This window comes from Hyla sarda, chromosome 2, assembly GCF_029499605.1.
Source record: "Hyla sarda isolate aHylSar1 chromosome 2, aHylSar1.hap1, whole genome shotgun sequence".
Lineage (NCBI taxonomy): Eukaryota > Metazoa > Chordata > Amphibia > Anura > Hylidae > Hyla > Hyla sarda.
Window position 1 is genome coordinate 171912584 of NC_079190.1, and position 14498 is coordinate 171927081.

At 40.8% G+C, this 14498-nt stretch overlaps 1 protein-coding gene across 2 annotated transcripts in view; it reads right to left on the reverse strand.

Moving 5' to 3' along the window:
- Positions 1-12353: 12353 nt before the first annotated feature.
- The window catches only part of IRS2 (insulin receptor substrate 2), a 34220-nt gene continuing 32075 nt past the window's right edge, over positions 12354-14498 (reverse strand). For both annotated transcript variants that reach the window (XM_056555741.1, XM_056555740.1), the window contains one exon: positions 12354-14134. In XM_056555741.1, the coding sequence (XP_056411716.1) occupies positions 14130-14134 (5 nt within the window). In that variant the 3' untranslated portion in view covers positions 12354-14129. The remainder of the gene's footprint in view (positions 14135-14498) is intronic.

A 14498-nucleotide genomic window follows, 5' to 3' on the forward strand; every position in this document is an offset into this window, starting at 1 on the left:
TGTACAGTGCTGCAAAATATGTCAGCATATAAAAAAAAACAAAAAAACATCCTAATACATAAGCATAAGATGTGTCTACTATATGCAATGAAACTTCTGCATTCATTGCCTGGAAAGCTGCACAATTCAGGATCCCCTGGATGCCTATGCCCAGTTTCAGAGATGCAGCTGCCTCTTCCACCGCAACGTATCTGCTAACAAGCTTTTAACTACTGTATATAGTATTACCATAATACTGTAGTGTTTGTAGCAGGCAGAAAAGGTGCAGCCACATTCAATTAAAACTCCGGAAGCTGCCTATTCCGCACATATAGTTCTGTTACTAAGCCTTCCTGCCTATGCATGTTTAGTAGGAAGACGCTATACAACTAGTTTTCTAATATTAAAGTGAACATCATAGCTCATAAGTGAAGGTTATGAGCACTTTTAACAATCTTGTGACATGTCATTGACCTAGGTCAGATGATAGCAATAAATGTCTATATGCTGGTGATCCCATTGATCACAGGAAAGAAGGCTTTGTAGTACCCAACCAAGTGCCTGAGCCCATCAGTCTGAAGTTGTTTTTTCATCTCATTGTGGTGGCATGTCACTAGAATATACCACAATTGTTTAATTGGCAGGACTGCCATCACCCCCGCCAGTAACTACAATCTTCTCCATCAACTCCACTCCAGGCAGCCACATATGGTCACCTCTTGTGTTCTAGAGATTGGTGAAGGCCACATTCGTTAGACCCCAATTGATCTGACGTATGGCATGTCCTAGTGATACCAATATCTGCTATAAGACAATCCTTTGAATGCAGTTATTTCTGTATCTTTGTAATGCTGATAGCTGTGACCTACAGTTCTACCTCGTAAAGCTAAATAATGTGATAAGCTGCAATGTCAGAGAATACATGTAGTATATATGCTGTTTATGAGCTGTAAAAGTCCATTTTATGCCTCAAAAATGGTTGATTTTTCCAGATTGAATTGAATTTAGTTCAATGGAAAAACATTGGTTCACATGGATGTTAATATTTATGGCTGTATTTATAAAAAGCCATAAAACTAAGTGCAAAAGACTTGTTTGGGCGCATATCTTAAATGGGCACTGTCAGATTTATATGTTGTACATCTTGGCAAAACAATAGTCTTTCTAATATACTTCTTTAACCCCTTAAGAACCCAGCCATTTTACACCTTAGGACCAGAGCGTTTTTTGCACATCTGACCACTGTCACTTTAAACATTAATAACTCTGGAATGCTTTTAGTTAGTTATCATTCTGATTCCGAGACTGTTTTTTCATGATATTCTACTTTAACATAGTGGTAAAATTTTGTGGTAACTTGCATCCTTTCTTGGTGAAAAATCCCAAAATTTGATGAAAAATTTGAAAATTTAGCATTTTTCTAACTTTGAAGCTCTCTGCTTGTAAGGAAAATGGATATTCCAAATAAAAAATGTTTTGATTCACATATACAATATGTCTACTTTATGTTTGCATCATAAAATTGACGTGTTTTTTACTTTTGGAAGACACCAGAGGGCTTCAAAGTTCAGCAGCAATTTTCACATTTTTCACAAAATTTTCAAACATTATTTTTCAGGGACCAGTTCAGGTCTGAAGTGGATTTGAAGGGTCTTCATCTTAGAAATACCCCACAAATGACCCCATTATAAAAACTGAACCCCCCAAAGTATTCAAAATGACATTAAGTCATCGTTTTAACCCTTTAGGTGTGTCACAGGAATAGCAGCAAAGTGAAGGAGAGAATTCACAATCTTAATTTTTTACACTCGCATGTTCCTGTAGACCCAATTTTTTTATTTTTACAAGGGGTAAAAGGAGAAAATGTATACATATATTTGTAGCCCAATTTCTCTTGAGTAAGCACACACCTCATATGTCTATGTAAATTGTTCGGCGGGAGCAGTAGAGGGCTCAGAAGCGAAGGAGCGACAAGGGGATTTTGGAGAGTAAATTTTTCTGAAATGGTTTTTGGGGGGAATGTTGCATTTAGGAAGCCCCTATGGTGCCAGAACAGCAAAAAAACAAAACAAAAAAAACAAACAAAAAAAAAACACATGCCATACCATTTTGGAAACTAGACCCCTTGAGGAACGTAACAAGGAATTAAGTGAACCTTAATACCCCACAGGTGTTTCATGACTTTTGCATATGTAAAAAAAAAAAAAAAAAATTCACTAAAATGTGTGTTTCCCCCTAAATTTCACATTTTGCAAGGGTTAATTGCAGAAAATACCCCCAAAAAATGTGTAACCCCATCTCTTCTGCGTATGGAGGCATCCCATAAGTTGACCTGAAGTGCACTACGGGCGAACTACAATGTTCAGAAGAGAAGGAGTCATATTTGGCTTTTTGAGAGCAAATTTTGCTTGGGGGCATGTCGCATTTAGGAAGCCCCTATGGTGTCAGGACAGCAAAATAACCCCCACATGGCATACAGTTTTGGAAACTAGACCCCTTGAGGAACGTAACAAGGAATAAAGTGAGCCTTAATACCCCACAGGGGTTTCACGACTTTTGCATATGTAAAAAAAATATATATATTTCACTAAAATGTGTTTCCCCCCAAATTTCTAATTTTTGCAAGGGTTAATAGCAGAAAATACCCCACAAAATTGGTAACCCCATCTCTTCTGAGTATGGAGGTATCCCATAAGTTGACCTGTAGTGCACTACGGGCGAACTACAATGCTCAGAAGAGAAGGAGTCACATTTGGCTTTTGGAGAGCAAATTTTGCTCGGGGGGCATGTCGCATTTAGGAAGCCCCTATGGTGCCAGGACACCAAAATAACCCCCACATGGCATACAGTTTTGGAAACTAGACCCCTTGAGGAACGTAACAAGGGGTACAGTGAGCATTTACCCCCCACTGGTGTCTGTAGATCTTTGGAACAGTGGGCTGTACAACATTTTTAATCTTCACAGCCCACTGTTCCAAAGATCTGTCAGACACCAGTGGGGTGTAAATTCTCACTGCACCCCTCATTACATTCCGTGAGGGGTGTAGTTTCCGACATGGGGTCACATGTGGGGTTTTGTTTTTTTTGCGTTTGTTAAAACCGCTGTAACAATCAGCCACCCCTGTTCAAATCACCTCAAATGTCCTTGGTGCACTCTCCTTTCTGGGCCTTGTTGTGCGCCCCCAGAGCACTTTGCGCCCACATATGGGGTATCTCCGTAGTAGGGAGAAATTGCATTACAGATTTTGGGGGGCTTTTTTTCCCTTTTACCTCTTGGCAAAATGAAAAGTATGGGGCAACACCAGCATGTTAGTGTAAACAAATTATTTTTATTACACTAACATGCTGGTGTAGACCCCAATTTCACCTTTTCATAAGGGGTGAAAGGAGAAAAAGCCCCACAAAATTTGTTAGGCAATTTCTCCCGAGTACGGCGATACCCCATATGTGGCCCTAAACTGTTCCCTTGAAATACGACAGGGCTCCGAAGTGAGAGAGCGCCATGTGCATTTGAGGCCTGAATTAGGGATTTGCATAAGGGTGGACATAGGGGTATTCTACGCCAGTGATTCCAAAACAGGGTGCCTCCAGCTGTTGCAAAACTCCCAGCATGCTTGGACTGTCAACGGCTGTCCGGCAATACTGGGGTTATTGTTTTGCAACAGCTGGGGGGTCCATTTTGGAAAGAGTGGCGTACCAGATGTTTTTCATTTTTATTGGGGAGGGGGGCTGTGTAGGGGTATGTGTATATGTAATGTTTTTTACTTTTTATTTTGTGTTAGTGTAGTTTAGTGTTTTTAGGGTAGTCACATGGGCAGGGGATTACAGCGAGTTTCCCGCTGCGAGTTTGAGCTGCCACGCAGAATTTGCTGCATCGCAAATTTGCAGCCTGATACTCACTATAAGCCCCCTGTCCATGTGAATGTTGTGAATGTACCCTGTACATTCACAGGGGGGGGGGGGGGAACCTCCAGCTGTTGCAAAACTACAACTTCCAGCATGCACGGTCTATCAGTGCATGCTGGTAGTTATTGTTTTGCAACAGCTGGAGGCACGCGGGTTGGGAAACACTGGGTTAGGAAACAGACAATGTTTCCCAACCAGTGTGCCTCCAGTTGTTGCAAAACCACAACTCCCAGCATGTCCAGACAGCATAAGGGCATATTGGGAGTAGTATTTATGCAACAGCTGGAGGAGAACAGTTTGGGGACCACTGTGTAGTGGTGTCCAAGCTGTAGCCCTCCAGATGTTGTAAAACTACAACTCCAAGCATTCTCAGGCATGCTGGAAGTAGTTGTTCGGAAACATCTTTAGAGCCAGCATACTTGGAGTTGTAGTTTTGCAACATCTGGAGGACTACAGTTTGCAGACCAAAACTACAACTCCCAGTATGCCAAAACTGTCCAGGCATGCTGGGAGTTGTAGTTCTGCAACAACTGAAGGGCCAGATGTTACAGAACTACAACTCCCAGCATGCCTGGACAGTAAGGCCATGCTGAGGATGTGTAGTTTTGCAACATCTGGAAGGGCACAGTGGTCTCCAAACTGTGGACCTCCAGATGTTGCAAAACTGCAACTCCCAGCGTGCCCAGACGCCAAGGGCTGTCTGGGCATGCTGGGAGTTGTAGTGTAAGGGGACAAGATGGGCGGTCAGGACTGCTTGCAAAGGTCCCGCAACAACGCCGAAGATCCACTCACCTGTCGCCACCGCCGCCGTCTCCGCCACTGGGGTCCGGGTCTTCAGGGACGAGGTAAGTTCCGGGGCCGGGCCCCAGCACTCCCCCGTCATGTCCTCTGGTCTTCCTCCCGTCCTCTCTGGACTTCCAGGGGCCGGGCAGGGCGGGAGGAAGTAACCGTCCCCCACCCCCTGCGATTGGTCGGTTAGTTCTAACCGAGGAATCGCAGGGGGATAGGAGGAGGTGGCAGGCTTGCCACCTTGCTCCTATACTTCAGCATAGGCCTGGCTGTCTGTGACAGCCGGGATCATGCAAAATTACCAGGCGGTCGGGTCCCAGAGACCCGATCAGCCTGGTAACGCCGCAGATCGTAGGGGCGATTTCCCTCACGATTTGCGACGATCGCCGACATGGGGGCCGACATGGCCTCAGCGTTTGCCCTGGATGCCTGCTGAAGCATTTAAGCAGGTATCCGCTTCCGATCTCTGCCCGGTGCGCAGCAGGGACCGGAAAACGCCAGGGTCCTTAAAGCCCTGGGTGCCAGGACGTCCCCGGACGTCCTGGGTCCTGAAGGGGTTAAATTGGCACTCTCATTAAAAAAAATTTTGCTATTGCAATCCTTATGGTAAAAAACAAATATAATAATAATCTTTCTTTTGTACTTTGTTTAAAAAAATTAGTTTTCTATGTTTTGTGTTCAGAGCACATTTCCCCCCATCTTTTGCACAGGGGGGGGGGGTGCAGCCTTAGCCAATCCTAGCTCTTCTCACACACTGAACTGCTCTGGGATGTGTGTAGCAGAGTGAGGGAGGATGTTCTCCCCTGTATGGCTTCAGATTATGTCACGCCTGCTGGGTAACGGCCCTTCCCAGTCTGTGAATCTGACTGAGACTGAGCAGAAAATACAGAGCAATATCTAAAAAATAATTAAAAATAAAGGCATAAAGATTTATCATGATGGGGGAAGTGGACTTCGAGGATTATAAAATTTAACAATTCACATTTTATTAAAGAAAACTGCCTTTGAAAATCCCCCCACTAGGGGTCCCCCATCACTCCTGGGATACTGATGAGTCCCACAGCTGCATGAGTGTGTTCAAGGGTCATGGACAGGAGATGGCTGATTGACAAGGCTGCAGGAGGAACACAGCATGCAGCAACACTGCTGTAACAGAGAGATTTAATCAAACATGTGCCTCCAGCTGTTGCAAAACTACAACTCCAAGCATGCCTGGACAGTCAAAGAGCTAAAGGCAACACTGCTACAAAAAAAAAAAAAAAAGTTATTCAAAACCCATTACCTTAAACTATTCCAACTATTACCTAAAACTACAAATCCCAACATTACAGGAATGGCAAAGGAGGATACACATTAATGACATAGAAACATATATAAAATGCACTAAACCTTTGCAGTAATTTAGAAAGATGTAAGTTATTCACTCACCATATTCTCTTTGGTGGTACAGTTCAGGCAATCGCCAACAATCATTGTGTATGTGTGTGTGTGTGTGTGTGTGTGTGTGTACAGCATAAAATCAGAGAGGAAAGGGTTACAAAGCAGGGCTGCCAGGCTCACTCAGGAGAGCAGCAAGTCAGCAGAGTGAGGGAGGGGGAGGGGGTCATCACAGTGCAGGCAAGAGAAGGAAACACACCCCTCCCTTTAGGAAGATGGAAAAGACATAAAGCAGCTATAATATGCTATTTATTTAGTGAAATATTGGTGATAGAGACAACAAATATTACATGTACATGATCAGGATGAAGAACTAACATATAACAGTTTTGTTTTTTTGTGGGATCTGACACACTTTAAAGAAACTACAATTTATAGCAATAAAAACAAAACCTGTCCAAACATAGGAAAATAATGCCTGAAAATGTAAGACTCATTAAGGGGAGATTTATTAAAACATGTGTAGAGGAAGAGTGGTGCAGTTAACTATAGCAACCAATCAGATTGCTTCTTACATTTTTAAAAGGGCCTATGAAAACTGAAAGCAGTCTGATTGGTTCTACAGGCAAATGCACCACTCGTTATCTACACAGGTTTTGATAAATCTCCCCAATTTTGTTTGGAAAATAAGCCTTAAAATACACTGTGTGAACATAGCCTAGGGGTCCGCTTCTGTCTCTGTACTAGTCCCAGATTTTCCAGGTTGTTGTAATTTTATTTTTACCATCTTTAAATAACAAATGGTGAGACCTTAATGTGTCCATGGTTTTCCTGCTCTCAGTTGTTGCAATGTTTGTTCTAATAGTTATTAGTTTTATGTTATTAAAGGTGTTAGAGGGATTGCCAGAGGCTAATGTATTATTGTAAAAATCACAATCAGGATGGGGCCATATGAGGCATTGTCCAGCAGATCACTGTGATGTGTTTATGGAGCAATGTCTATATGATTGATGCCTGTATAAATTCAATTATTTTCAAGCTATTTCAAATTGCTTTTACAAAGACTTATTGATTTAAATAGCAACTTACTGTAAATTGTAACAACCATTTAGTTTATTTCTGCTTTCTTTCTATAATCTTTAATTATGAACACGACACTTAATCTTTGGTAGAAACATAGCTTCTCTCTTTAGGAGACTAAAATGGTGTTGCCTTTCTGATAAATGATGGCGCATTGCTGCTTTAGTGACTGGACAAAAAGAAAATTACACATTCGCAGTGAACAACGGCATTACCCATTTGAACTAGAGCAGAATATGGAAAAATATTTATAAAAACAAAAACAAACAAACAGGATGCCGTTATACACTAGTTACTAGGATACCGGCTACAATAGGCAAGGTCACTGCTATACAGAGCGTACTCGTGACATTTTCTTGTACTTGCAGCAATGTTCAAGCACTTAGTTTTTGTCCTTTCTTAAAATAATACTATTATGGTGTTGTTTATTACAGTTGTATGGCTGCCCTTAGAAATATTTTAAATCCTATCTTAGTTTGCTTAGAATCTCTAGTCCCATTTTTAGAAATTGAACAAGGCCAATAAGTTTTAACAGGGTTGTTTTAGATTAAAATATTATGGCTGCTTTTCCCCAGAAACGGCTTATGAACAAACATTTCTAGGAGTTTCATTCAATGTCACCATCTTGCCCAACTACTGGAACAAATCTCAGCCTTTTCGACTTTAAAGTTCATGACAAGGATTCATCCCACAAGGTTGATCTCCCAATGAATGTTGGAATCAGCCTAAAGTAGATTATTTATCAGTAATAAATTCAATACTGCAACGAGTTTAGATGCCATAAAAAGCCAGAAGAGAAGTGTGTTGATTCCACATTTTTTTCCTTTGATATAGAAAAACTGTCTTAATTAAAATAATTCATGCAAATTAGCTCACCTCTAGAAGAAAAAAAGCTGAATCTTTAGTGCCAGCTATAGGTAGCTTCCCTGTAAGTCGGGGCCCTTCTCTGTAAAGAGCCTGGAAACATAACTAGGAAGTTCAGCTACTTAATAGTCTCCTCCAAAAGAGAAGACACTGTAGACCAGTGTGTTGAGGTTCTTGCCCCATCCAGTACAGAGCAGGGTACCGGTCAGATGGGTGAGAAACGCTCTACTAGTGGATGTAGGGAATCTTACAGGCAATTTTTGTTCTTTAACAAGTAGAAACCCTACAAGTCAATATACAACACATTATAGAGCCTTAAAATCTGACTAAAGACCAGGAGCATTAGCTGTCTTACTTCAGATAACAGTCTCCTCAAGAAGAATGAATAACCCCCTAGGGCTAAATCAAAGGCTTCTCACCCAGTCCAATGTTTTAAAGCTCTAGTTGTAATCCAGCCTGAGCTACAGCAGCGTGGGAGGTAGTTATACTCGCAGCTTTAACTTCAGCTAGATTGCAACTACAGCTCTTTTTTTTTTTTTAGGGAATTTGTCAACCCTAAATCATGCTTAGGGCTAAAGAGGGAAAATGCTGCGCTGAGCTGCAGGATGCATGGCTCTTCCCTCCCTGTCATGATTGATTTACAAGGCTCCCCTTTCAAGGGAACCTCTTGTCAGATTTTTCCATGTATAAACGCATGGCAACGCATTTTAGATGGTAAAATCTTCTTCTTCCTCAACATCCCCAGGAGACATTCCTGCCGCAGGGATGGTAAGGCTTTATAGTTTGAAAGAGTCCTGTCTGCTGCACTGTAATCAAGCCCCTCTGCATGGTTGGCAGCCCTTATCACTACTCTGCTCCCTAAGCAGAGCAATTACAGTGATTACAGTGCAGCAGAAGGGACTGGGGGAGTACACTTTTAAACTCTATGGGGGAGATTTATCAAAACTAGTTCAGAGGAAATGTTGCCCAGTTGCCCATAGCAACCAGATTGCTTCTTTCATTTTGCTGAGGCCTTGTTAAAAATTAAAGAAGTGAGCTGATTGGTTGCTATGGGCAACTTTTGCTTTGCACAGGTTTTGATAAATCTCCCCCTATATCCTTGCCATTCCTGAAGACAGGAACATTTCCCGAGGATGGTGAGGAAGAAGATTTTACCATATAGAATGCATGCCGTATTTTTCGCCGTATGAGATGCACTTTTTCTTCCCCAAAACTGGGGGGGAAAGTTGGCGACTCTTATACGGCAAATACCTGTCCTATCGCGGCGGTCCCTGCGGCCATCAATGGCTGGGACCCACGACTAATACAGGACATCACTGATCGCGGTGATGGTGTGTATTAACCCTTCAGACGCGGCGATCAAAGCTGACCGCTGCGTCTGAAGCAAAAATAACACTATCCCGGCTGTTCAGTCAGGCTGTTCGGGACCGCAGCGGTGAAATCACGGCGTCCTGAACAGCTTACAGAACACTGGGAGGGACCTTACCTGTCTCCTCGGTGTCTGCTCCGTGCCGGGATCCCCTGCATGGCCGGCACTCTCCTTCGTCGTTGCGCACGCCGTCCCGTCATCCAATCAGAGCAGCGTGCATAGCGACGTGATGGCGGCGACGGCGAGCGAGGATACCCGGCAGCAGAGACGTTTCGGAGCGACGGGGGACACAGCGATGGAGGGTGACATCCAGGGCAGCGCTGACGGGTCCGCGTGAGTACTACCTCCTATACCAGTGGTCTTTAACCTGCGGACCTCCAGTTGTTGCAAAACTACAACTCCCAGCATGCCCGGACAGCCAACGGCTGTCCGGGCATGCTGGGAGTTGTAGTTTTGCAACATCTGAAGGTCTGCAGGTTGAAGATCACTGTCCTATACTTTACATTGTATTTGGTTCAGAATCTTTATTTTCTAGATTTTTATCCTATAAAATTAGGTGTGTCTTTTATGCCGGAGCGTCTTATATGACGAAAAATACAGTAATATATATGGTGAGAGGCTCCCTTTAAGCATTGAGCTGTGCAGGTCAAGTCAAGGAAGGGGACAGATTTTGCATGGCTTAATCTTTAGCATTCTGTGAGAGCACTCTAGTTGATGTAGATTATTGCAGGATATATGAACTTCGCCATACACCATGAATATTTACATTGTTTGTGTTTGTCTTAATCTCTGCTTGTATGTGCAAATATGTTTTAATGCATTTTTTTTCTTTAGAATTTCTGCTTTATATATATCTACTTCTCTGTCTTTTGGCTAAAGATCCAGTGTAGCATTTGTTATTATTGGATGTTGCAGGAACCAATAATGGACAGGTATATTATACCTAGTGTGATTCTGGTATGGGTATATGCAAGTTGGGCTTGTGACTATCTGTAGGTGAAACAGGCCTTTAATTTGAACCAATGCTGCATAAAGTAGTCTAAAAGACAGAGGAGCAAAAGTACATCAGGACTGGATAATCACTGGACCACAGTGGTCCCTTATTGGCTGGAAGGGAACATCGTTGAGCTAAGATCAAGAGGTGTCGTTGCAGGATAAGGTTGCGTTGGAAAAGTGGTGGTAGGAGAGCAGGGTGGGTGAGTACATATTGTTATAAACAATCTGAGCATATTGCAGGCTAAAAACTATTCCCTGGAGTGGAATCAGAATTTTTGATGACAAGATACATAATTTGAAATAGGAGAAAAATCCTGATATACCCAACATTTATTGGTTTTAAGCGGTCACTGGATGCTAGGTGATGGAGTGAAGGGCTGCAGATTGACCAGCACTAAGTAAGAGGTTCAAGTAAATAGTGGGCCCCTAGAGAAAATGGACACTGCTCCTCAAAAACAAAAATAAAATAAATAAAAAAAACTACAGTAAATCAGTCAATAGTCCAAAAGATGCTGATTTCGAATCTGTATTTTAAATTTTCTTTCTACTAAACTTGCATTTACTTGCTGAAAGCCTACAAAATGAGCGTAATAAAGCATAGAGAGGACTAATCCCAGCAATGTAATGGAAAGGATGCTTGCACTTGTGGGCCTATAGCAGGAGAATGCATTGTATGTATGTTTGAATTTATGTACGCACACATGTTCCTTCACAGGCAAACTTGTCGAAATCACCAGTGCAAGATGGGGTTGATAATGAGACTCTTGGGTACCACATGAACCAATTAGAAAACCTTTGCATTAATGAGGTTAAGTGAGAGTGGTCTAATCCCACCATGATCTTCAAAATGGGGCCACGGGTCTTTGTTATAAACAGAGCAGCAGCAAGTCGCTAGTTGTTCTAGTGGTCAGATCCCTCAATCTGACAGATCCCCTATCTTGTGGATAGGATTTAAGTCATTTTAACCCAGAATACCCCCATTAGAGGTACAGTTTAGAACCTTAATGCCTATGGAAACATTTAAAAATTGAGAGCAGATGAGGACTGTTTACTTATAAAATTCACCCATATCTTTATTGTTATAAAAGGTGGCAAAGAAAAATGTTTTTCAGCATGAACAGCAAATGGCAAAGGCCAAATAAAAGTGTTATATGGACTAGAGAGAACTGACATAGTACCATTTGTCATTTTTTTCTAATAATGAGCATAATAAATATTAGCAAACATTAATTGTAGCGGTGCACACCATAATCCCAATTATGTCATAATAATAAAAATGTAAGAATAAATTAGAATAGTAATAATAATATTTTTAAAGTTACAAATGCACAGAAAGCACACTCAAAATCCTATCATAAATAATGTATTTATTGCATATGGCTATTAAGACAGCATCCAAGATCAATGAAGACTATATACAATGCACTACCCTAGTTTTGTTTGTTGTCTCCAGCAGCATCACATCATTTATCATTAATTTATAAGAAAGAAAATTATATATATATATATATATATATATATATATATATATATATATATATATATAATTTTCACTGTACATCGGAAGACACTGCAAGATAAGTTAAGTCTCTTGTCACAATTGAAATATATTTAACATCTTGATATTCAGAAACAATAAGTACCCAGTAGAGAAAGAATAAAATACTGTTTGATAACTTTTTAAGTTTAAGATAGCAAAATATTTAAAAATTTAAAAGGGGCACTGGGCAAAATAGTACAAAGATTTCAATATACATTATGGTGTTTCTTCAAAACCTGTACATTTTGGTTGCATTATGTAAACTAAACTTCCGATTTAAATATTGCATATGCCTTATGTGAAATTTACTTGTTGAGCCCAAGTTAAGCCAATTTTGCCCAACTACTATGCTAGTAAATCAATCCTACAGACACGGACACTTACTCTCAGTATAAATCAAATAGTGACGTCAGCAGGTAACAACGATCAGTGCTCTTATGGTTCGCTCGTAGCAAATATCCTATATTATTTGGAGCCGGAGGCCAAAATAGTTTAGAACATTTTACATCTTTACATTATATTTATATAGAAAACTACACTATACATAAACAGGCCAATAACTTTTACATCGTTTTATGAAGCATAACCTTCCACTTCCAACAAGAATCAAACTATAAAAAGGAGCAATAGAAAAAGATATGAATGTACATTCATTTTTGTCTGGCAATACAATCCTTGTTAGTAAGACTTTTGTTGAGCAAGTAGGAAGACATGAAGCATTTTTCAATTTATACAATACATAGACAAAAAAAAAAAAAAAAATCAAATTGTTCAAAGCAAAGAAGAAGATTTTGTCCTTTAATTCCTGACCACCACCATCAGCCTTGATATGACAGATTGTTTGCACTCGGAAAGGAAAGTCGCAGACATTCAGCAATATAGCGACATTTAGATTTACCTACGTGGAGGAGAGACCTAGCAATAGAAATGGCCATGGTCTTTCTTTGTACCAGATAAAAACAAGCTATGGCCCCTTTAAATAAAGATCTGTCATAAAATTTCCATCTAAAAATAGGCTGTAAAATATTGATATTTGAGAATGCAGCACTTTGCTATATGGATAATGTTGCAAACACTGCATTTTCCAGTATACTGAAAACAACAAAAAGTGCACGTGCCACTTTCTCAGTATGCACACAGTCATATCTCAAACAGGGACTCTCTGTGGCATCTACAAGACATTACTGCAGTGTTTTCTTCGACAAGGAAGAACTATGCCAAGTGACCAAGACGATAATTTCAGTGTCATTACAGTGCATTACTTCAGATAAATACTCCACAATGTAAAACATATGGAAGTTTTTGGTTAAGAGCAATGCAGCTAGGTGTGTGTTTTCTTATAAATAATATTACAATCAATGTAGCATACCCTAAAAAGTACCTAAATGTGAGGAAGCTATTAGGACATGACAATGGTAGGTGTGGCAGCACGTAAAATTACTGGTTGGTGAAAAAGCATGCCCTTATGATTGCCATCGATAGGAATCCCCATTTTCCACTGGCTGCTATTATCGTACATACAGTAATCTGCTAAATCAGACTAGAAGGAGTGAACTCCTAAGATACCGTGTAGTGCATGCAGCTGTTAGTGTAACTTAGGAAAACATGTCCATTAGTAACATTTTTGGTCCACTTTTGGAAACAAACAGCTTCTGTGCACCAAAGCATTTCTATGAAAGTCCCCTAGTCACTTGTTGCCACGATGTGTCCATTTTCCACGTAAACTGTGCAGAAGATAATTTTTGATCCATAAAATAATATAATGTAAATAATGCTGAAGAATTTCTTCAGACTCTTCATTGCACAACCAAAGAAAAAAAAAAGCACAACAAGAGAAGTCCTTATAATTTATTATTTTCATTTGTTTTTTGAGGTAGGCCAACTGGTTATCTTCATTTTGAGTAAGTCTGATGTTACTGCCATATCCCAGTCTACTGAAAAATAAATAAGGAAATTTGATGAAGGCCTCATCGTTCAATGTTAACTTGAAAGTACATGGTTGGTTTCAGGGTTGTCCGTGTGAAAAGGACAGCAGAATAAGAACGCCATTCAATGACACTGAAGCAGGTCTGTGTTACGTAGCTCTCGGACTTATGTCCACCACTTGTGTACCTGAGCGGAAATGATTCATACCGCAGGAGCGGAAGGAGTGAGACTTTAGCAGCATTTGGTCACAATGTAGGCCCGCAGATTTCTTCTGTGGTGTGGTGAGGTTATGATCCAGTGCCTTCACTCTGAAATACACAACCAGAAGAAACCGTTAGAAACTTTCATAAAAAGTACATTTTAAAAAAAATTGTACGTACTTTACCACAGTCCACGACATTTTCACATACATGTACATTTTGGGAAGGTCACCATCCAGCACTAATAGATGGGATCTGAGAATGCTCCAATTACATCTGTTCTACCGCTTAAACACCACAATTTCAAATCGCAGTAGGAACAAAGGGTGGGGGCTCCCTTTGTTCTTTCCTGAGCCTCTCAACACAATTACTGGATCTGACAAAGTAATAAGGACTGATGTGTGCCTAATAAAGATCCCCATTGCTGCCTAGTAAGAGGGTCTATTATGGCATGCATAATGAATGGCCCAAG